General features: G+C 41.6%; 1 protein-coding gene across 19 annotated transcripts in view; it reads left to right on the forward strand.

The window, feature by feature from the left end:
- Positions 1–25,105, forward strand: part of RIMBP2 (RIMS binding protein 2) — a 591,563-nt gene that overhangs the window by 460,508 nt on the left and 105,950 nt on the right. For all 19 annotated transcript variants that reach the window (XM_068243476.1, XM_068243541.1, XM_068243461.1 and 16 more), the window contains 2 exons: positions 13,895–14,046; positions 19,416–19,886. In XM_068243476.1, coding sequence (XP_068099577.1) covers positions 13,895–14,046; positions 19,416–19,886 — 623 coding nt within the window. The remainder of the gene's footprint in view (positions 1–13,894; positions 14,047–19,415; positions 19,887–25,105) is intronic.

Here is a 25,105-nt window from a genome sequence, read left to right on the forward strand (position 1 = left end):
CTCCTCTAAACACCCACTAATTACCCATCAATCACCCATCAATCACTCCCTATCACCACCTGTCACTGTTACCTATCAGATCAGACCCTAATCTGCCCCTTGCGGGCACCCAATCGACCGCCTACACGCTCAGATTGCCCTCAGACCCCCCCTTATCAATTCGCCAGTGCAATATTTACATCTGTTCTCCCCTGTAATAACCCACTGATTACCTGTCAATCACCTATCAATCACCCATCAATCACCCCCTGTCACTGCCACCCATCAATCACCCCCTGTCACTGCCACCCATCAATCACCCACTGTCACTGCCACCCATCAATCAGCCCCTAACCTGCCCCTTGCGGGCAAACTGATCACCCACCCACACCAATAGATCGCCCGCAGATCCGACATCAGATCACCACCCAAGCGCAGTGTTTCCATCTATTCTCTACCCTAAACACCCACTAATTACCCATCAATCACCCCCTGTCACTGCTACCTATCAGATTAGACCCCTATCTGCCCCTAGGGCACTCAATCACCCGCCCACACCCTCAGAATGCCCTCAGACCCCAGCCCTGATCACCTCGCCAGTGCATTGCTTGCATCCATTCCCCCCTCTAATCACACCTTGAGACACCCATCAATCACCTCCTGTCACCCCCTAGCACACCTACCCATCAGATCAGGCCCCAATTTGCCCCGTGTGGGCTCCTGATCACTCGGCCAAACCCTCAGACCCCCTTCCGATCACCTCCCCAGTGCATGGATTGCATCTATTTTCCCCTCTAACCACCCCCTGAGACACCCATCAATCACCTCCTGTCACCCCCCTAGCACTCCTATCCATCAGATCAGGCCCAATACAACCTGTCATCTAAAAGGCCACCCTGCTTATGACCGGTTCCACAAAATTCGCCCCCTCATAGACCACCTGTCATCAAAATTTGCAGATGCTTATACCCCTGAACAGTCATTTTGAGACATTTGGTTTCCAGACTACTCACGGTTTTGGGCCTGTAAAATGCCAGGGCGGTATAGGAACCCCACAAGTGACCCCATTTTAGAAAAAAAAGACACCCCAAGGTATTATGTTAGGTGTATGACGAGTTCATAGAAGATTTAATTTTTTGTCAAAAGTTAGCGGAAATTAATTTTTATTGGTTTTTTTTCACAAAGTGTCATTTTTCACTAACTTGTGACAAAAAATAAAATCTTCTATGAACTCGCCATACACCTAACAGAATACCTTGGGGTGTCTTCTTTCTAAAATGGGGTCACTTGTGGGGTTCCTATACTGCCCTGGCATTTTAGGGGCCCTAAACCGCGAGGAGTAGTCTAGAAAACAAATGCTTCAAAATGACCTGTGAATAGGACGTTGGGCCCCTTAGCGCACCTAGGCTGCAAAAAAGTGTCACACATGTGGTACCGCCGTACTCAGGAAAAGTAGTATAATGTGTTTTGGGGTGTATTTTTACACATACCCATGCTGGGTGGGAGAAATTTCTATGTAAATGGACAATTGTGTGTAAAAAAATCAAACAATTGTCATTTACAGAGATATTTCTCCCACTTAGCATGGGTATGTGTAAAAATACACCCCAAAACGCATTATACTACTTCTCCTGAGTACAGCGGTACCACATGTGTGGCACTTTTTTACACCCTAAGTACGCTAAGGGGCCCAAAGTCCAATGAGTACCTTTAGGATTTCACAGGTCATTTTGCGACATTTGGTTTCAAGACTACTCCTCACGGTTTAGGGCCCCTAAAATGCCAGGGCAGTATAGGAACCCCACAAATGACCCCATTCTAGAAAGAAGACACCCAAAGGTATTCCGTACGGAGTATGGTGAGTTCATAGAAGATTTTATTTTTTGTCACAAGTTAGCGGAAAATGACACTTTGTGAAAAAAAACTATTAAAATCAATTTCCGCTAACTTGTGACAAAAAAATAAAAACTTCTATGAACTCACCATACTCCTAACGGAATACCTTGGGGTGTCTTCTTTCTAAAATGGGGTCATTAGTGGGGTTCCTATACTGCCCTGGCATTTTAGGGGCCCTAAACCGTGAGGAGTAGTCTTGAAACAAAAATGACCTGTGAAATCCTAAAGGTACTCATTGGACTTTGGGCCCCTTAGTGCAGTTAGGGTGCAAAAAAGTGCCACACATGTGGTATCGCCGTACTCGGGAGAAGTAGTACAATGTGTTTTGGGGTGTATTTTTACACATACCCATGCTGGGTGGGAGAAATACCTCTGTAAATGACAATCTTTTGATTTTTTTACACACAATTGTCCATTTACAGAGGTATTTCTCCCACCCAGCATGGGTATGTGTAAAAATACACCCCAAAACACATTGTACTACTTCTCCCGAGTATGGCGATACCACATGTGTGGCACTTTTTTGCACCCTAACTGCGCTAAAGGGCCCAAAGTCCAATGAGTACCTTTAGGATTTCACAGGTCATTTTGAGAAATTTCGTTTCAAGACTACTCCTCACGGTTTAGGGCCCCTAAAATGCCAGGGCAGTATAGGAACCCCACAAATGACCCCATTTTAGAAAGAAGACACCCCAAGGTATTCCGTTAGGAGTATGGTGAGTTCATAGAAGATTTTATTTTTTGTCAAAAGTTAGCGGAAATTGATTTTAATTGTGTTTTTTCACAAAGTGTCATTTTCCGCTAACTTGTGACAAAAAATAAAATCTTCTATGAACTCGCCATACTACTAACGGAATACCTTGGGGTGTCTTCTTTCTAAAATGGGGTCATTTGTGGGGTTCCTATACTGCCCTGGCATTTTAGGGGCCCTAAACCGTGAGGAGTAGTCTTGAAACGAAATTTCTCAAAATGACCTGTGAAATCCTAAAGGTACTCATTGGACTTTGGGCCCTTTAGCGCAGTTAGGGTGCAAAAAAGTGCCACACATGTGGTATCGCCGTACTCAGGAGAAGTAGTATAATGTGTTTTGTGGTGTATTTTTACACATACCCATGCTGAGTGGGAGAAATATCTCTGTAAATGGACAATTGTGTGTAAAAAAAATTAACAAATTGTCATTTACAGAGATATTTCTCCCACCCAGCATGGGTATGTGTAAAAATACACCCCAAAACACATTATACTACTTCTCCTGAGTACGGCAATACCACATGTGTGGCACTTTTTTGCAGCCTAACTGCGCTAAGGGGTCCAAAGTCCAATGAGCACCTTTAGGCTTTACAGGGGTGCTTACAATTTAGCACCCCCCAAAATGTCAGGACAGTAAACACACCCCACAAATGATCCCATTTTGGAAAGTAGACCCTTCAAGGTATTCAGAGAGGGGCATGGTGAGTCCGTGGCAGATTTCATTTTTTTTTGTCGCAAGTTAGAAGAAATGGAAACTTTTTTTTTTTTTTTTTTTCCTCACAAAGTGTCATTTTCCGCTTACTTGTGACAAAAAATAATATCTTCTATGAACTCACTATGCCTCTCAGTGAATACTTTGGGATGTCTTCTTTCCAAAATGGGGTCATTTGGGGGGTATTTATACTATCCTGGAATTCTAGCCCCTCATGAAACATGACAGGGGGTCAGAAAAGTCAGAGATGCTTGAAAATGGGAAAATTCACTTTTGGCACCATAGTTTGTAAACGCTATAACTTTTACCCAAACCAATAAATATACACTGAATTTTTTTTTTTTTATCAAAAACATGTTTGTCCACATTTTTCGCGCTGCATGTATACAGAAATTTTACTTTATTTGAAAAATGTCAGCACAGAAAGTTAAAAAAATCATTTTTTTGCCAAAATTCATGTCTTTTTTGATGAATATAATAAAAAGTAAAAATCGCAGGAGCAATCAAATAGCATCAAAAGAAAGCTTTATTAGTGACAAGAAAAGGAGCCAAAATTCATTTAGGTGGTAGGTTGTATGAGCGAGCAATAAACCGTGAAAGCTGCAGTGGTCTGAATGGAAAAAAAGTGGCCGGTCCTTAAGGGGTAGAAAGCCCTAGGTCCTCAAGTGGTTAATAGAGTGACAATAACACCGCACTTGTCAGGTGAGCTTGTGGCGTTTATTGCTTGTTGTGCATAAACATAAAAAAAAAATTTGCACAGCTATCATAACATACTGTTGTGGAGTGCTTGGTCCGTCCAACTAGAGATCTGGCAGCTCTAGGACACAACATGGTAGAAAAATGTCAGACATCTAATTCAGGGTAATGGAGGCACTATCTACCAAGTTGCTTCTGACTACCATTGTGTGCATTCTGTTAGCTGATAGGAGCAAGCAAGACTATCTTCTAACAAAACTGACAGGTGAAAAAACCCACAATCTATGATTAATTGGTTTATTTCAACAAGTCTGTGTGTGCCTATTAGTGACATTTAGTAATACATACTTCTAATTGTGAAGTTACACCATCCCCTTACTTCCCAAATCCAATCTCTAACCTAACCTTTTATCTAAGATGAATCCTAATCTATAACCATTTAGGGATTTGAACCCACCATTATCATTAAATGATACCCAAATACAAAGGGGTATTTTCTATATAGTGTATTGGGTGGGGAGTGGGGGTGTAGTCTCTTACTCACTGCTCCACGTGTTACTGGCTCTCACGTTTGCATCCAGACCCGCCCTGACACTCAGGCCCATATGCAATTCACTTTTTCTCCTAGGTTTTCTCCTAGGTGATAACTTTTCATCATTTCTTTCAAACAACTTTTCTGCATTTTGCAATTCAAAAAATACCAAAAGTTGTAGAAAAGTGCTATCAAAATGATTGTGTGCATTTTCTTGCATGCTGGGGGCTTAAAAGGCATTTTATTGACAAGATGTTAAATTATCAACTTGTAGAAAACCAAGGAGAAAAAATGATTGCATATGGGCCAGGATCTCTTAACTGAACGTTTACAACTGTAAATTATGTGGTGTAGTGCTGCCTTCTAAAAAATAGATATTTATCAGTGAACTAAGGAGGAAGTGATCCAACTTTCCTGGTATTTAAAGTGGACATTCTATTTCTGGGTTTCGACTGTGTAGCGACATCTTCCAACGTATAAGCCTAATACTAATAATGCTTACCTGTCAGAAGGAGAGTCTCAAACATTGCTTCAAGCTCAGTCCGTGCTCAGACATCACCATACCTGACTGTTTTGCAGTAAGTCGGAAATAATTGTAAATTATATATTTGGGTTTATCCTCAAAAATCTTCTTCAAGGTCGTATTTGTGTCGTACAAAGTGTGGTTGCATCCATAAATGTAGGCTGTTCGGTTTCATGCGGTAGGGATACTTCAGTCACACCTATTGCCACAGAAATGATGTTTTGTTATACAACTCTCTTTATGATCAAGACTTTGTTAAAAAAAACAACAACAAAAAAACTCAGCAGATTCTTATTTGACCTTGTACATAAATTTAATCCCACGGTGCTGCAATCAATCTTGCACATTCATGCTTACTGGGTAAACTATCAGAGACTAATTGTTTCCATTGACTTTAATAACTAGGGGATAAATCACACTTTTTTTTACATTTTCATCAAACCCCTATGAACATAGTACAGATGCTTTCTGTTGATTTACATTGCAGCCATTTGCCCCAACCTATATTGTATTTCTAGCTATTCCTTTGAGAATGAACTTAGCAGTTAATATATTTTTACTTTTACTATTTTTGTAATACTCTTGAGTCACAAAGAGTCATTATTTTAGGAGAAGACACTTTTTGCAAGAACTGAAAAACTGAAAATTCCTTAATTCTCTTTATTGATACAAAGTTCTGAGTGTTTCATAGGCATGAACAGCCATATTTTTCCACAATGAGAATATGAAGTGCTGCTGAATAAGACCAAGCTACAACAAAGAGTTGTCAGCCATCCTTGTAAATGGCTCCTTTTAGCCTTGTCTGTAATGACAGTAATGATAAATGTGCTCAACATTTGTGTCCCCCGATATTGCAGAGTTTGGCAAAATGAGTGTGATTGAACATGTTTACCAGTCCAGATCCCACTCCACTGCTGATGTGCTCTTTATGAAAGCCCCCAAACTCTTTCCTTGCCCTAATTATCGGCATGATGGTCACATGACTGTTGCATCATGTGATCATGCTGGCAGCAGATTAGATGTGACAAGAGCCAGGAGATGCTTCCAGACTATCAGCCTAGAGCACAGAAGTTGGGGAGCAGGGAAAACAGAAAAGAGGAACTTGTAAATGTGTTCATTCTCAAGCTTGTTCTTTATGCTAATCTCTGTAGAGGCATTATAGCACTAGGTTACTGTAACAGAGGGCACTATAGCAGGGGCCACCATAGTAGGGACTATAGTAGGAGATTTATAGAATGTGGAATGAAAGCATGTCATGGAAGCATGCCAACATGCATGCTTCCGACCCACACCCCTGATAAACCCTCTACAAAGTTTTAGTGGCTGCCTATCGCTATCAGAGGGAAGATCCACATGCGTATCAGTGGTAGTAGTCTTTTAAGCTGCAAGTGAGGAATATCTCCCCAATGGGAATCCAAATAGAAATAAACACCTCACAGTAGTTTAATCCTTTCCTCACTCTACTCTCTTGTAGTACTAAAATAAATGTTTTGGATTGAGTCCCACTTTCAAAAGTGCTAAGTAGAGATATTGGCTGTTTGCCAGCAAGTAAACGGAGAGCTACCGTAGTATTGTTACTGTAGTGTCTTGTGCTGTGATACTGCTTTAAGGGCTGTAGAAAACACTGTATGTGATGTGAATTCACAGATGCCCTCTGTTGCTAAGCGGCACTGAATGGCGAAACAATAGTCAGGTTCACACAGCATTTTTAGAGCTGTAGTATAAGTATAACCAGCCTTGTTGGAAGCTGGTCCAGATACAAGCTGTGGACATTACTGAACTGTATTTGGAAAAATTGTATTCTTCTGCATCGCTGACAAACTGAGGAGGGATTGTGGATGATAGAAGAAGTTTTCAGAGTAATATCTGTGTGGAACTACTGGAGCACTAGACATTTTATGCTTTTACATAAATACTATTGTTTTATGCTGTTTTTTAAACTGCATGTCTTTAAACTTAGCTGTCCTTTACTGTAGTTGAAGTAAAACTATACAAACTTTCAATTGTACTTCTGCAAAACGATGAGGTCCCTATACTGCACTGTCCATTGGTTTGTATGGGGTCCCCTCTGTTGTGCAGCTCTGCCTACCACTCAATGATGAGTAATGCATGCTCTGTCTATTCCGTGCTTCCTTTCCTTTCTTCATCCCAGCCAACTGTGCATAGCAGCCGGGGCCAGAAATGTTCTGGGTATGTGCATCACTTCTCCAGTACACATACTCAGAATGTTCCTGGGTGTGCTTAGGCAGGCAGGAGCGCGACACTACACGGTGCTTGAATGGACAGAGCATGCGCCGCTGCATGCAAATGGTTCAGAAGTTAAAGCGTCAAAGCTGCACAACAGAGGGGAAATTATCTAAGCCGATGAACAGGTAAATATAATGACTCTATACTGCACACAATGGCATTTGTACTTTATTGTCAAAACAGGTTTCCTTTAGGGGTACTTTCACACTTGCATTATGTTGTAATGGACACTGTTTTGTGCACTGTAATATCATCCAAGTAAAAATCTATGAACAGTTTACACCTCATCATTTGTACTGTGATGCAACTGATTCCGCTGTTACAGCAAATAGCATGCACTGCGCTGCTAGAATCACAAACATTGGCATGCACAATATTAGCCAGTCCAATGTGCTTATTGGTCAGATACATTTTTACCTGTGTTACGCCTCATGCCACCTCAAACATTGTCTTTGGTTGCATTATCTGTAAGTTAAAACACAACGCAATATAACAACCCAGAATGAAAATAGCCCAACATATTAATTTTACCCCAGGAACTTGGTTAAATGCAAGAAAAATAAAAAAAAAATTGGATTCTCCCTAAATTGGCCCTAGACTATGATACATACATAGACATATGACTGTGGTAGGGATTAGATTGTGAGACCCTCTGAGGGACAGTTAAGTGACAAAGCAATATACTCTCTACAGCGTTGTGGAAAATGTCGGTCCTGTATATACTAAAAATAATAACAATAACTAAGTATACAGGTGCAGCATATACAAATTGGCCTACCTGAGAAATAAAACAGAACTATATACAGATGAAAACTGCTATCTTTACATGTGGATAGAATATTCTTTATTTTATAAGGCTGTCTGTGCACAGAATAAAGTTATTATAATAGGTTCTAAGTTGTCTTTCCATTCCTGTGAATGGTAGCTACTGTGTTTTCCTGGATAAGGGAGATGCAATGGTTAAAACAGAACTCTCTGCTTCCCTTGCTAGATGGTAGAATGGATGCACTGAGGCATTTTTTTATTGGCACATATATTTCTCTTGTTTTCAAATTACAAACTGGACATTTATTTACTTTTATGTGTTCTAGATAGCTAAGCGATTATTTTAAAATGATTGCATTTTGCTACATTGCTCTCAACTGATATTTGGATGGTGTACTCATATTACCTGATTAATGTAAGATGTATAGTCTCATTGTAATATACATAGTCATTTTTCCAAGACGTTTGGTGGTTCTCTTCAAATCTGAAGAGAATATATTTCAGGTCATGTACTGTGTGGCAGGACAATGGATACCACAGCTGCTTTGAGCAGTTTGTTTCTCTAAGCTGATGCCAAGACTCTTCCAAATTGATGACTAATATGGCAAATAGGGCTCATGACATTTCCAAGGCTCTGAATGATAAGCTGGTCCAGCAAAGTGCAGCAACTGGTTGTTTCATTTGCCTCTTTAAAAATGTATATATTATCTTTTTCCTGCAAATGGCTCTACTTTCCTTAGCCAAACAAAATATCGATACAACCAAAAATGTTGGACAAATCTGACATAATCTATAGACCTGCTAATGGCCTGCTAATCTGTTGCTTGAGGTACTAAACAACTTGCACCTAATCTCATAATTAAGTAAAACCAAAGCATATGTGTGCAAAATTATGACATAATTTATCACAAATGTGCTTAATTATGTAAAACTGATCTCCTTCAATATTTCCAAATAATTCAGAACAGCTTCTCATAGTTCTTTACATGTGTGGCTTCAGAACTAAATATAAACCTGCTAGAAGCTGGTTTTAACTGTTTTAGCCACATAGCCAAACTATGCTTTTGTCATGCAACAAAAGCACTATTTAGCTAGTATTGAGTTCCGCACTGTCCTCTCCATGTCTGGTTCTTGAAATGTTTAAAGGTTATGCAGACCAGAACCCCATGGCATCTTTTTCCTCTCCTGTTCGATACTTGTATTGATTTAAAGTAAGCATTGTTTACTTTTAGAATAGAATTTCACAAAGTTTTTTTTTGTTTTTTCAATTGATTTGCAGTAAATGAAAAATAAAACTGAGCTGAGCAATGATTTTGCTACAATCAGGGGTGCCCACACTTTTTCGGCTCGCGAGCTACTTTAAAATTTGCCGAGGCCAGGAGATCTACCAACGCCCCAAATGCTAAGCACGCGTCCCCCCCCCCCCCGCGTTAGCCAGGTATATGTGCCTGCAGCATAGGTTACATGCCCTCAGTATAGGTTAGCCTGGTATTTGGGCCCTCAGTGTAGGTTAGCCAGGTATATGGGCCCTCAGTGTAGGTTAGCCAGGTATATAGGCCCTCAGTGTAGGTTAGCCAGGTATACGGGCCCTCAGTGTAGGTCAGCCAGGTATACAGGCCCTCAGTGTAGGTTAGCCAGGTAAACAGGCCCTCAGTGTAGGTTAGCCTGGTATATGGGCCCTCAGTGTAGGTTAGCCGGGTATATGGGCCCCCAGTGTAGGTTAGCCTGGTATATGGGCCCTCAGTGTAGATTAGCCAGGCATATGGGCCCCCAGTGTAGCTTAGCCAGGTATATGGGCCCCCAGTGTAGGTTAGCCAGGTATTGGTGCCCCCAGTGTAGCTTAGCCAGGTATTGGTGCCCCCAGTGTAGCTTAGCCAGGTATTGGTGCCCCCAGTGTAGCTTAGCCAGGTATTGGTGCCCCCAGTGTAGCTTAGCCAGGTATTGGTGCCCTCAGTGTAGCTTAGCCAGGCATATGGGCCCCCAGTGTAGCTTAGCCAGGTATATGGGCCCCCAGTGTAGGTTAGCTAGGTATTGGTGCCCCCAGTGTAGCTTAGCCAGGTATTGGTGCCCCCAGTGTATCTTAGCCAGGTATTGGTGCCCTCAGTGTAGCTTAGCCAGGCATATGGGCCCCCAGTGTAGCTTAGCCAGGTATATGGGCCCCCAGTGTAGGTTAGCCAGGTATTGGTGCCCCCAGTGTAGCTTAGCCAGGTATTGGTGCCCCCAGTGTAGCTTAGCCAGGTATTGGTGCCCTCAGTGTAGCTTAGCCAGGCATATGGGCCCCCAGTGTAGCTTAGCCAGGTATATGGGCCCCCAGTGTAGGTTAGCCAGGTATTGGTGCCCCCAGTGTAGCTTAGCCAGGTATTGGTGCCCCCAGTGTAGCTTAGCCAGGTATTGGTGCCCCCAGTGTAGCTTAGCCAGGTATTGGTGCCCCCAGTGTAGCTTAGCCAGGTATTGGTGCCCTCAGTGTAGCTTAGCCAGGTATAGGTACCTGTAGCGTAGGTTAGCCAGGGTCCTCTGGACTCCTGGAACCTCCGGCAGGCAGGCCGCTGGCCAATATGAATGGCGGGGAGAAGACGCGGCGAGGAGAGAGGCGGCGCGGCCGCTACGTCATAGTGTTGTCCGGATCATGAACGATTCGGATCTTTGATCCGAATCTATTTTATGAGTCGATCATCCGAATCATCAAAATGAGTGATTCGGATCGCAAAAGGGGCGGGGCAAGGAGCGCCACGCCCCCTCTCAGCGGGCAGCGGGGTCTTGGAAGCCGAGCAGAGATGGATCGCTCTGTTGGAAGGGAGGCAGCCTTGCAGGGAGACAGGTAGATGAGAGAGAGGGGACATGGGTGCCACTGCCAGATATGTGTAGAGCACACATACTGGCTGCAATGTGCTGCTCATTATAGGCTGGCTGTTCCGTAGTTGTGCACAGTGATCACATTGGAAGCTTTTTGGCTCAGCTCAGCACAGCTCAGTAACTTTGCAGACAGTGTGATTGAAAGGCAATATGATCCTCCTGCACTCGGCACTAAACAGCTGCACTTATCTTCTGGGAATGCTTTCTTTCACTGTGCGACCTTTTCTTTCAAAGTGTACAGCTGAACATATAGGTGAAATATATGTAAAGCATATGACTTCAGCATGTGGGTATTACGTGCAAACATTTCTGCTCTCTGCTCGTCCCTCCTCCCATCTCTGTCCACTCCCTGCCCTCTGTCCATCTTCTCCCCTTCTCTGTGTGTCCACTCCCTCCCCTTCTCCTGTCCACAGACCTGTCCTGCTGTTCATTTCACCCCCGAATGCTTCCGGTAGTAAAATGATCCGAGATTCGGATCAAAGATCCGGATCTCTTCAATGATCCGATTCGAATCATCCGGATCATTGAAAAGATCCGAACTTCCCATCTCTACTAGTACGTCATGGCTGGGGGCAGCGCCGGGCATGTTACCAGCACGCACGTTGCAGGCTGCCCGGCGCCGCCCCCAGCCATGACGTAGCGGCCGCGCCGCCTCTCTCCTCCCTCTCTGCTCGCCGCGTCTTCTCTCCCCGTCTCCCGTGCATTCTTATTGGCCAGCAGCTAAACATGATGAGCTGCTGGCCGCAAAATTTAATGAGACGCGGCCAAGAGGCCGCGATCTACCGAGGAAGCGGTCGCGATCTACCGGTAGATCGCGATCGACCTATTGGGCAGCCCTGTGCTACATGATCAATGCACAGCTCTTTCAGTTCAGGACCTTGGAGAACTCCTGCTTTGTGGCAGCTGTGTGGCAACTGATCTTATTTCATAAGGTCAGACAGCTGCTTCTGCTAACTAGCAGTGTAGGTGTAGGTTTAGGTTTTACTGTTACTGCTCACAAGTCTAATGAATTGTGCTTGCCCTAAAGTTTGAGACCATGCACTAATTAATGCGCACAGGTTTATCTATCTCTCCATGGCCCGCATGCAAGTAACTGTTTCTCCTGAGTTTTTACACCTTGTCAATGAGATGCATTTTAAACCTCCAGCAAGCAAAAATAGAAAAAATACTCAAAATAATTTTGGTAGTACTTTCTCAATTACTTTTTTGAACTTTTTTTAATTACAACATGTTGAAAAATCATTTTAAAGAAAACATGAAAAATCATCTCATAGGAGAAAACTTGGTTAAAAAAAAATTAATTGCACATGGGCCTATGGGTCTTATCCATTTCACACTCTCTTAAAGGACAACTTTAACGAGAGGGATATGGTGGCTGCCATATTTATTTCCTTTAAGACAATACCAGTTGTCTGGCAACCCTGCTGATATATTTGGCTGCAGTAGTGTTTGATTAACACCAGGAACAAGCATGCAGCTAATCTTGTCAGATCTGACAATAATGTCAGAAACACCTGATCTGCTGCATGTTTGTTCAGGGGCTATGGCTAAAAGAATTAGAGGCAGAGGATCAGCAGGACAGCCAGGCAACTGGTATTGCTTAAAAGGAAATAAATATGGCAGCCACTATATCCCTCTCAAAACAGTGGCCCTTTAAGTTTTCTCTTAGGAGATGGTTTTTAATCTTCTGTTTAAAATAATGTTTGCACTATGCAATTGAAAAAGTGCCAACAAGTGGGTGAAAAGTACTGTCAAAGTATTTTCTTGCTGGCTGGAGCCTTCAAAGGCATTTTATTTATAATGTGAAAATATCACCTAGGAGAAAACTTAGACGAAAAAATAAATTGGATCAGGCCCTATCTATCTTTCTATCATGTTGTAATAACTTTACCTCTGGGATCCAGCAATGCGTCTGTCCCGCTGGAAGATCTCCATGTCCTGGCTCTTCCGGGTTGGCGCAGCTCTCGTGTGCACACCGTTTCCCCTGTAGCCATAGTAACGGTGCAGGTGCACGCATACTGTCGGACACGGCTAAGTGTCCATCCTATGTTGCTAGGAGATGGGTGCATGTTATTACGCACCCGTCCTTTACTCACAGGGCCTGATACATTAGCGGCAGCTGATAGCTGAGATCAGCTTAGGCAGGAAATTCTGTGTGGTGATTGGTTTCTTGTGAGAGTGGCCGGCCACTGATTGCTGGTGATCTGTCACATGGCCTGTGATAGCATTAGCTTGTGTAGCTGCTGGGTGTGTTGTTCCTTGTTGGATACTACTTCTATTGCTGGATTATTGGATTTTGACCTCTGCCTGTTTACTGACCATCCCTGTTTGCTGCCTGGACTGACCTTATTGCCTTTTCCTCATTTTGCCTATTTGCTGCCTGGACCGACCTCGGAAACCCTTGACCTTGCCTCTGCCTAATACCTCTGTACTGTGACTCTCTGATTATTGTGCATGACCCTGGATTGTTCTTCAAATTGTTATAATACGCTGAAGGGTCATTCTACTGAAACTCTTATTATGGTCTCTAGCAGATGCTGATGAACTGGAGCACACATACACACCTCTTATATCTCTAGGACTCTGCTGGGAAGAATGACATACCCTACTAGGTCTATATTGCTGCAATGGCCATTAGAAAACGCTCTCACTTTTGTTTTAGTTCTTAATGTATTTTGTATTGTAATGGACACAAAGAAGGCCAGGCAGGGAAGCTCCATGGATTTCAGCAAGATGATTCAGAAGCCAATCTGTGGTGTGCTGTGTTGGGTAGATAAAAAAAGGGCATCTGTTTCTGAGATAGAAGAACAACTACTGGGTGACCCAACTTACACTGAGATATTTTTTTTCAGTTTCCTGAGTCTGAAAAAACATTGAGCCATATTTGTTGTTGTTGTGATACTTGTGCTTACCTAGGGCTGTTCAATCTGTTTGATGGCAGGTCCCCCTATTCCACCTGAAGCAGTTTCTGTGCATCCAGGGCCTACCCCAGTTACGCTGCTAGTCACATGGAGACCACCAGTGCTGTCACCAACAGGAACCTCTAATGGTGCAAATGTCACTGGATTCTCTGTGTATGCAAGAGGACAAAAGGTAAGTCACTTTATTTGAAAAAAAAAAAAGAAAAACACACACACACACACACACTACTTTTTTCCTGTATTACCTGTAGTTTAACTATTATGTAATACATAATTCTATAAATTCATTATTCTATGAATTAACCACTTAAATACCAGCAGTCTCTGCTCCCTTTAGGACCAGAAACGGCGGAACACCGATGGATAACAATGAGTCGCCGCACATACCTGCCGCAATTGCCGTCACCGGCACACATCAGGATCCTGGGCCACCCACTCTGCCGTCTCTATGACGGCAGAGTTCCTGTTAGCCAGTCAGGAGCCGCTTTCATTGGCTCCAGACCCTGTCTTTCAATGTAAGCCAATGGAAGCAGCTTACATTGAAAGACAGGGCCAGGAGCCAATGTAATCTGCTCCTGCCCTTCTCACAGGGCTCTGCAGTCATAGAGACAGGTAGAGCCAGTGAGCTGCGGCGAGAGACGTCGGGATTCAGCGGCGAGATCAGCGGGAGCGATGGAAACGGTGGATGCGCGCAGCGGCGGCTAATTCAAATCTACGCCCTGCCAGCCAGGTAACTACCAAAACAGGGCATAGATTTCAATTAGCTTGGACCTAAAGTAGTTAAGGATAATGGCCCCTATGGTATTAATGTTTTCTCCTAAGTGACAGTTTTGCACCTTGCCAATATAATGCCTTTTCAGCCACCAGCAAGCAAAAGAAATACCCCAAATAATTTTGATAGTACTTTTTCACCTATTTTTGGAACTTTTTCATTTGCAAAGTGCTGAAACGTTATTGTAAAGATAAGATGAAAAAGACAAAACTGAGGAGAAAAAGTTAATTGCATATGGTCCAATGTGCCAGCCTATCTTGCCTATACGTTGGCTATGGCTATATAGCCTATATGTTGTCACAAAAACATAATAAAACTCATCATTGCTTTCGTTAGATTTGTTGGAAAACATTACATCCAAAAATCAGAATCAGAATAGGTCTTGTCTGTAGCGGCTAATGAAAATCTCACAGGTTACAGCCTGATGAATAAACTCCTTATTTTCCTGATCTGTCATGACTAATGTATTAGTAGCTTGCTAATGGGGTTGTCAGAGATTAGCAATATCTAGGTTCCATGTTGTCTTTATTGATTTATTTAAACAAAGCAGTACATCTGCAAAGATAACATGGTAACTACAGTTGTTTCTATTAGGGCACATTTCCAATAGAAGTATGGGAATTCACATGCATAACTTTGTTTTTTTACATGCAAATTTTCATCTGTAATTGTATCAGGAATTGCTATTTTCTTTGGACACAAAAATCTCATGTGGGGTCCAGAAACTTACTGCACTGCTGTCCAGATTTTACCTGAATGCAAATTTCGCATATAATGGAAACAGGCCCATTGAAATGCATTGATATGCAGATTTGTTTGCAGTAAAATTTGCATCTACTAGAAACGGGCCCTTAAGCCCCATCTACACCGTACAATTTTTGATTCGATTCGATTCATAGATTCGATTCAATCCGACATGTCCGATCGGGATTCGATTCGATTCATTTTGCCATTGCAGAACAATGGCAAAATGAATTGGATCAAATCGAATCCCAATCGGACATGTTGGATTGAATCGGATCGATGAATCGAATCGCACAAAAAATTGTATGGAGTACATGGGGCTTTAGGGTTTATTAACACTATGTGCGGTGCTGTCCGTTATGACAAACTACACATAGGCTTCAATACACAAAGCCTTTCAGCATTCAGTAAAACAGAAAATAGTTGATCTGATTTTACAGAATATCATGTCAATTCACGGTGGCCGTTACCGCATGGAAAAGTAAAATTACCATCTAGTGAGGTAACTTACCGACTTTTGCAGTCAATATCTCAGTAAATGTCAATTCAAAAAGATTATGGCATTCGGTAAAACAAATGAGATGTTCTGTATTTTACCTCCAGCCTGGAGCTGTTTGTAACTAACAAACAGCCATACAGTAAAATAGAAAGACAAAGGAGCCAGCCAATAGGAGGAGCCACCCTGTCCTACTCCTCACTACATTGGTACCGATGTTCTGCCGGGCAGGACATCAGAAAATTAACAAAACTGGAAATAGACTTCTGTTGGTACCCTTCACAGTACAACTGTGCATTGCAATGTAGCGTGGACATTTTATTGCACAACACATGCATTTTCCTGTTGGGTTCTATTGTGTTGCAGCCACTGATGTCTGCACTATAACACACTGCAACCCATATGCATGAAATCACACCCATGCATGCATTGTGTAGTGCTGAAGAGCCCTTACTGTACATACATTTAATCTGTCATCTGAGATGTCAAATCACAAGGTTTGATTTATCAAATACAAAGAACTACAGAGAGCACAAGGAAAATAAGTAATCCTGTAAAACATGGATTTTACAAAAACTCTCTATTAGCTTGCAAAAGGTTGCAAACTTTGCCTGGGTCATATCAGGACAATAGGAGAATTACTGAAATATTAGTAAATTAGCACTTGTATTATTGCCACCATCTGTACTCCGCTACAAGAAGGAATCAGAACAGCATTTATTTTCAAAACAAAAATATCTTACTACGGATGTGCCCCCTTTTTATTCACACAACTGCTTAATAACCATCTAGCAACCCCCACTACATTCTGATCTATCCCAGACAAAGGTTTCAACCTTTCACCACTTATTAGCAGACACGTTTGGAAAAGTCTCTAGGCCAGGTTTGCAGCCTTACTTGTATTCGACAATTATATTAAAACAACCCACAGTGTTATAGAATAAAGGGGCGAATGTACAAAGGAATGGAAACCTTAATATTTACAAGTAGTGCACGTTAAGATTACCCACATTTACCCATTTTGCATAGCAAGCTACTATACACTAATTGTGTAACTAGCCATACATGCTTGCATCACTTATGTTGCCTGTTACTCAAGCAATGCAAGTGTTGCGTGTATTAAGAGAGTTATACAGTTTTCGCAGTTGTCTACGTAAATTATATAAAGCCTGATAATGACACATTATTTGTAATTGTTGCATGCATTTTCGACTTTTTGTGTATCCTGTAACATTAAAGGGTCCCTGTCACCTACTCTTTGAAAAGCATCTGTATGCTAAATGGACAAAGTAACATGGCTTCACTAAACCTGGTAATGACTGAATAGTGTTACAGTGTAATACAATTTTCTGTCTGGGCAGAAGCGTTATGATAAAGGCTCTGCAGTACCCAGGCATGGATAAGTGTAGAAGGCAACCTCAGGCCACTTTTATTCATCTGCACTTAGTTATGGTGATGATTGTTTAAAGGACAACTGAAGTGAGAGGGATATGATGGCTGCCATATTTATTTCCTTTTAAGCAATACCAGTTGCCTGGCCATCCTGGTGATCCTCTGCCTCTAATACTTTTAGCCACAGACCCTGAACAAGCATGCAGCAGATCAGGTGTTTCTGACATTGTCAGATCTGATAGGATTAGCTGCATGCTTGTTTCTGGTGTAGTTCAGATAATACTGAGCTAGATGGATCAGTAGGGCTGCCAGGCAACTGGTATTTTAAAAGGAAGTAAATATGGCAGACTCCATGTTCTTCTAACGTCAGTTGTCCTTTTATGCTGGGTACACAAGATGCAATTTCCTGCCCCATCAACGGGTAATCGGATGGGAAGTTCCATTATGTGTATATGTCAAAAGTGCACTTGATCGATAAAGCGATCAATTTTTCTAATTATAAGTCAGCAAAATCGATCACTTTATCAATCAGGAGCAAATCAGACATGTCTGAAATAATTGCCCGATTCCGTCTGAAATAATTGTCCGATTCCGTCTGTCGGGGCGGAAAATTCCATTGTGTGTACCCAGCATAAAGGTGTTAGAACTGCTGAGTCTCCATTGCTAATTACTTGGTATGCATCTGGAAAACATATGGGGCTTGATTCACAAAGCCGTGCTAACCTACTCAGCACCTCTGGGCGTGATAAGCAGGGTGCCAAGTAGGTTAGCACCGCTTTGACAATAAACTCGCGTGTAAAGTCCCGCGCGCAAAACTTTGCGTGCGCACAGCATGGTGCGCGCGAAACGTCACACCACGATGCGACTTTAACGGCTCATCCGATGCACCTATATGGTCGCAGGAGGTGGGACTTTAATGTCGCACCTCATGCGACCTTATAGGTGCATCGGATGCGCCATTAAAGTCGCATCGCGGTGCGATGTTTCGCGCGCACAACGCTGTGTGTCTTTGCGCGTGAGTTGATTTTATCACGCCTACACTGAGTTTAAGCGTGAAGGGGGGCTTTTCACAAGCGTGGTAACAGTTAGCACTGCTTTGTGAATCAAGCCCGAGGTCTCACTCACACTATGCATGTTGCAAGTAACAACATGTGCATTATGTAATTAATTAATTTAACAAAAAAATGATATTATAATCTATAAATATATCGTATGTAGTATGGTAATATAATGTAGTTCATTGTGATATGGAGATGTGAACAAGCACAATGAGCTGAATGGATAGTTGAGTTCACATGCCCTGATGCTTATTCTGCAAAACCCATAGTGTGATTGGGGCCTAAGTAATTTCTGCATTGACTGCTGACTTCTTTAAAGACCATTTCTAAACAAACTAAGAGAATTATCCAGATACAAATGATTGAAACAAACCAATAGGAATTCTCTCCCCAAGGCAGGATTCTCATTGGTCCATTGAATGGGTGGGGAGAGAGAATTCCTCTTGGTCCTTTTCAATCCAATGGATAGCTGCACAGGCTCCTATTGGCATTTTAAACACTTGTCTCTGGCGGTAAAGGACCTGATTGGCGGTGGATCGGACTGGATCAGATGCACAGTGAAAAGCAATGTGAATGAGGCAACGGATGCCATGATGGGTACATCGTATCCACCCCGGAGACAGCACCTGTGCAAACCTATAGTTCTGTGAGATGTCAATATTTCAGGCTTCCATGCAAATTTTGTGGAAATGGTATGTCTGCAGTGAGTGCATTTGACTGGCCAATATAGTATTTGCACACAGTGTACATTAAATCTGTATGTGAGCAGACATTATTAGCATCTCTCTTTACTTGTCTGTTTCTGGTCATTTTTTTTCTGGTTGGACTTGAAGGAAGGATGTATTTTATCAACCAAACCAGCAGGCTGGTGTTGTACTTTGTTCTCTGGTTGAACTCAATGGATGTATGTCTTTTTTCAACCCAAATAACTATGTAACTATGGAAACCAACTAATAAGTAACGCTAATGAAATACAACATTATGTCTCTTGTTGTGTAATAGTTGTATGCTAGTGGACTTGTGGAGATAGAACAATAACTTTCTAAGTCATCTGGGTATTTTTGTCCTTGTAAGTGCAGGTGGCAGAAGTGGTGTTTCCTGCTGCGGAGAACATTGTGGTGGATCTCCTAAAAATACTTAATCTAGATGCCAAGGAAGTTACGGTGAGAACCTTGTCAGCACAAGGGGAGTCTGATGACTCCCACATTGCTCTCATTCCACCTGAATTACTGGTGCCTACAACACTTCAACATGGAAGGACTATGCCTAAATGCAAGCCATTAGCAAGTGCTGGTGTACCAGATACCAAAGATGATCATATATGTCCTCACGGGAAAATGGATGAGTCTTGGGAACACCATCGCACAATATCTCCAGCCCAAGGACATACTTTGGAACCTCCAATATCGAATTTTCACAGTCCAGGTCATGGTAGAAGGTCACCCTCTCCACAAAGAATACTACCACAACCACAAGGTGCACCGATCTCAAACACGATGGCCAAAGCTATGGCAAGAGAAGCAGCACAAAGGATGGCAGAAAGCAACAGGGTAATATATAAGCGTGCTCTTTAAATCTATCTGTTTTTAACTGAGAATTCATGAAGTTTTATTGGGCTGGTACCTAATAATTGTTACTTCTACCTTTTTATTTTACCCTACATAACCTTGTCAGATGCATAGTGTTTTTATATTGCATAGTTGTTTTTCTAGACTCTAGGAATTAGGCCAGAGGCAGGTTCTAAGTAGAGATGGGCCGAACCTCCAATTTTTGGTTCGCGAACTTCCGCGGAAGGTTCGGTTCACGCAAACTTTCGCTAACCGCAATAGACTTCATTGGGGAGGCGAACTTGGAAAACTAGAAACACTTATGCTGACCATAAAAGTGATGGGAAAGATGTTTCAAGGGGTCTAACACCTGGAGGGGGGCATGGCGTAGTGGGATAGACGGCAAAAGTCCCGGGGAAAAATCTGGATTTGACGCAAAGCAGCGTTTTATGGACAGAAATACCATTGAATGCTAAATTGCAGGCCTAACGTGCTTTAAAACATCTTGCATGTGTATACGTCAATCAGGTAGTGTAATTAGTCTACTGCTTCACACTGACACACCAAACTCACACCAAACTCACAACCAGCTGTTTGTGTTGTGACGGCCATGCTGGACTTCTGCGCAACATGGCGAGATTGCTCTTCCTCCCTCAGTGATGTCGGGTAATGTGTGACTGCCTTTCACTGAACACAACAGGTAATTAGATGCAGTGAGCTGGGTTCACTGAACACAACAGGTAGTTAGTTATATGCAGTGAGGTGGGTTCACTGAACAGTAAAGGTAGTTAGATGCAGTGAGCTGGGTTCCCTGAACACAACAGGTAGTTAGATGCAGTAAGGTGGGTTCACAGAACACAACAGGTAGTTAGTTATATGCAGTGAGGTGGGTTCATTGAACAGTAAAGGTAGTTAGATGCAGTGAGCTGGGTTCACTGAACACAACAGGTAGTTAGATGCAGTGAGCTGGGTTCACTCAACACAAAACTAGGTATATGCAGTGATGAGGTGGGTTAAGTAAACACAACAGGTACTGGGTATATGCAGTACTGGGTAGTACAATGTGCAGCTCCCTGTCACACACACAGGTAGTCACTGAATGTGCTGGGCTGCTGGCAGTGGCACACACACTATCAATTAGCAAGGCTGTGCATGCAACAAAAATGTCAGTTTGACACACAGAAAAAAAAAAAAAAGTACAGGATTAGCTCTGAAAAGCTCCAGGGCTTAGTGTAGCCTGAATGGCTACAACGTGCCTGCTGACTGTGATGCAGAGGGTCAAAGTTGACCCTCATAGTGCATTATGGGGCGAATCGAAACTTCCGCGAACACGAACCACCAAAGTTCGCCTGGAACCGTTCGCCGGCGAACCGTTCGGCCCATCTCTAGTTCTAAGTAAATGCAATTGCTTACCACTTTTGGACACACCTATTGTAGACAGTATCAGTCAATCCTATCTCAAACCTATCTGGACTCAAGAGTGGGTATATACTAAACTGCGTTAAGCAGAATTGCGTGCATTAAGTCTGTCACATGATGAGTAAAGCTTAAAGCGGAATATAACCCTGCATTTCAACTTTGCTCTAAAACATTATTTACAGCATATTATATGCAACCAACATTTTGTTTTTTACTAGACCAGCATTGGAAGGGTTACAAACAGAGCTTTAAAGTTCCGTGGAGAAAAATGCAGACGCATCCTAAGTTTAGATAGATACATTTAAGTAAACACAATGTAACAAGTGAGGAATGTGGCTCACTCTCTCTCTCTGTGTCTGGGAGCTCCAGCACAGTCAGTGTGTGTCACATTCCACACTTGTTACATTGTGTTTACTTAAATGTATCTATCTAAACTTCGTATGCGTCTGCATTTCTCTCCACGGAACTTTAAAGCTCTGTGTGTAACCCTTCCAATACTGTTCTAGTAAAAAAAAAATGCTGGTTGCATATAATATGCTGTAAATAATGTTTTTAGAGCAAAGTTGAAATGCTGGGTTATATTCCGCTTTAATGCATTACATGTATTGCATTCTGGTCTACTCATCTTGCCACCATTACACACTTATTCTGCTTAAAGAGCAAGTGACACCCATGCTAACCTAGAAATAAAAAATATATATGTAGATAAATACTAGTTTACTTACATAACAGATGCATTGCACTGTCCATGTTATGAGTCCTGTAAATTTTATAAAGGAAAAGCAGATAATCCTATTCTAGACAGTTTCCATCTTGTTTACCTTTAACCACTTCACCACTGAGGGGTTTTACCCCCTGAGCACCAGAGCAATTTTCACCTTTCAGCGCTCCTTCCATTCATTCGTCTATAACTTTATTATTACTTATCGCAATGAAATGAACTATATCTTGTTTTTTTCGCCACCAATTAGGCTTTCTTTAGGTGGGACATTATGCCAAGAATTATTTTTTTCTAAATGTGTTTTAATGGGAAAATAGGAAAAATGTGGGGAAAAAAATAATTATTTTTCAGTTTTCGGCCATTATAGTTTTTAAATAATTCATGCTACTGTAATTAAAACCCATGAAACGTATTTGCCCTTTTGTCCCGGTTATAAAACCATTTAAATTATGTCCCTATCACAATGTTTGGCGCCAATATTTTATTTGGAAATAAAGGTGCATTTTTTTCAGTTTTGCGTCCATCCCTAATTACAAGCCCATAGTTTATAAAGTAACAGTGTTATACCCTCTTGACATAAATATTTAAAAAGTTCAGTCCCTAAGGTAACTATTTATGTATTTTTTTTAATTGTAAATTTTTTAATTTTTTTTTAATTACAAAAAAAAAAAAATGGGGAGTGTGGGAGGTAATGAGTTAATTTTATGTGTAAAAGTCATTTATTTGTATGTGAAAAATGTGTAGGGTGTAGTTTACTATTTGGCCACAAGATGGCCACAGTAACTTTTTGTTTTAATGCGACCTCCAAGCTTCCTTCCGGAAGCTTGGAGGAAGAATAAGGAGGCTGGACACGTGAGTTTTTTCTCACAATGATCGTGCTGCCCATAGGAGAGCAGCTGATCATTGCGGGGCTTAGATCAACGAACGGGAATGGATTTTCCCGTTCATTGATCTCTGGGCGAGCGGGCGGCGGCGGTTTTACTAGCGGCGGGCGGCGTGTTTACGAGCGGGAGCGCGGGCAGCGTCGGGAACGCGGAAAGTACGTGTTTCTCCGTCCCTGGTTTTTAAAGGATGGAAAAAGGGGCGGAGAAATACGTACGCGCGGGGGTAAAGTGGTTAAAGAGAAACTCCGACCAAGAATTGAACTTTATCCCAATCAGTAGCTGATACCCCCTTTTACATGAGAAATGTATTCCTTTTCACAAACAGACCATCAGGGGGTACTGTATGGCTGATATTAAGGTGAAACCCCTCCCACAAAGAAATTTTGAGTACATACTTTTAGTAGTTTCCTGTCTGTGAACTTTGTTACATTGTGGGAAATAGCTGTTTACAGCTGTTTCCAACTGCCAAAACAGCAAGCAGCAGCTACATCACTTGCCAGCAGTAAAATGTCAACATGTGATAAATGTCAGAATATAAATCAGGGATTTAAAATATTTTACAATGGGCAAACACTGACTAAATCATTTATACATAATTATTGTAAAAATGAAGCACTTTTTTATTACATTATTTTCACTGGCGTTCCTCTTTAAATGAAACTAATCCTGACATAATTTCCTCCCTCACTCTTTTTTCTCCTAATTGTGAATTAGTTACCCACCCTATTCCCAGAGTTTTCAGGCACCCCACCGAGGTCTATACTAGGATGCGCACTGTCTTATGTCATTAGAAGGAGGGGGAAATAAAGGGAAGAGGAGGAATAAATTATAGATAAAAAGACCCCCCCAGCATGCAATTGTTTTGCCAGCTGATGGCAATGGCAATTAAAGGGCCAGTGCTCCTAAAATATATGACAACACCAAACCATAACAGCAGAAAAAGTTTTGAAAGTTCTGAATGCAGGATTAGCATCTTTATCACTTAATACACTCAGAGCAGTTGCTGTTGAAACTTGATTTTTATGGTGACAATCCCACTTTACTGCAGTTTTATACATACTGTACACCCCGAGATACAATCAAAAGCCATTACAAGACTTGTACAGTCTTTTTTATTTTTTTTCAAAAGCACATTAGAAATAAGTGACAATATTGATATATCTTTGGGATAATTTCCTTAAAATGATTAATGAGTCCATCTTTAATCTGTAAGATTTTGTGTTATCGTATAGGGAAATACAAGAACTGAATATACATTTCAGACACCTATATGGGTAATGTACTATTATGTTTAAAGAGACACTGAAGCGAAGAAAAAAATTATGATATGATGAGTTGGTTGTGTAGTATGGATAATTACTAAAACATTATTAGCAAAGAAAATATTCTCATATTTTTATTTTCAGTTATATGGTTTTTTTTTGTACAATATTGCATTCTCTAACATTTGCAGTTTACACACTACTTAGCATTCTAAATGATTTTACAGAGCAGGCCAGTGAATTTTTGAACTGTCCTCTGCAGGAAAAAAAAAACAATACAGTGACTGACACTTGAGATAATAAGCTTCAGAAGACAGAGCTCTCTGCAAATTTGAAAGTCGTGGAGCTCAATGGCTCTTTTGCATAGATAACAACTGGAGTTTCTTAACTCTTCCTGTACTGGAAACAATATTAGACTTATGTCTCTGCTCCTAATGTTTTATTTCTTACACATACAAATCATTATATCATATTTTTTTTCGCTTCAGTGTCTCTTTAAATCAACTTTGTGGTTATATATCACTGTGTAGCATAATGTGGTTGGCAATAATATGCAGAAGTTGTGCAGATAGCATGTTACTGGCCCATCTCCTGCCTACTGTATTAATTGCTAGTATTATACCAATGCTGGTGAACTCATTCTAACATGACTCTATTTGAAGCAGAATCCAAATTTTTGTTTATCTTCACAGAAAGTGAAACATGTTAGAAGTACTGTAAGAAAGTTAGTGCTGGCTGTGTTATTGTGCCGAGGTCTCCCATCAGTTCCTGGTCCCAGTGAAATGAGAGGAGCTAAGTTCCCTCATGGGATCACAGACATAATTAGGAAACATCATTTTTTATTCAAAAGTAAAAACAAAATTGCTTGGATTTTTGTTTAAAGAACTCAAAGAATGTATAAATGGCAAGGTAAGTGTGACCCTATTGATCACACTA

The sequence above is a fragment of the Hyperolius riggenbachi genome, chromosome 1 (genome assembly GCF_040937935.1).
Source record: "Hyperolius riggenbachi isolate aHypRig1 chromosome 1, aHypRig1.pri, whole genome shotgun sequence".
Lineage (NCBI taxonomy): Eukaryota > Metazoa > Chordata > Amphibia > Anura > Hyperoliidae > Hyperolius > Hyperolius riggenbachi.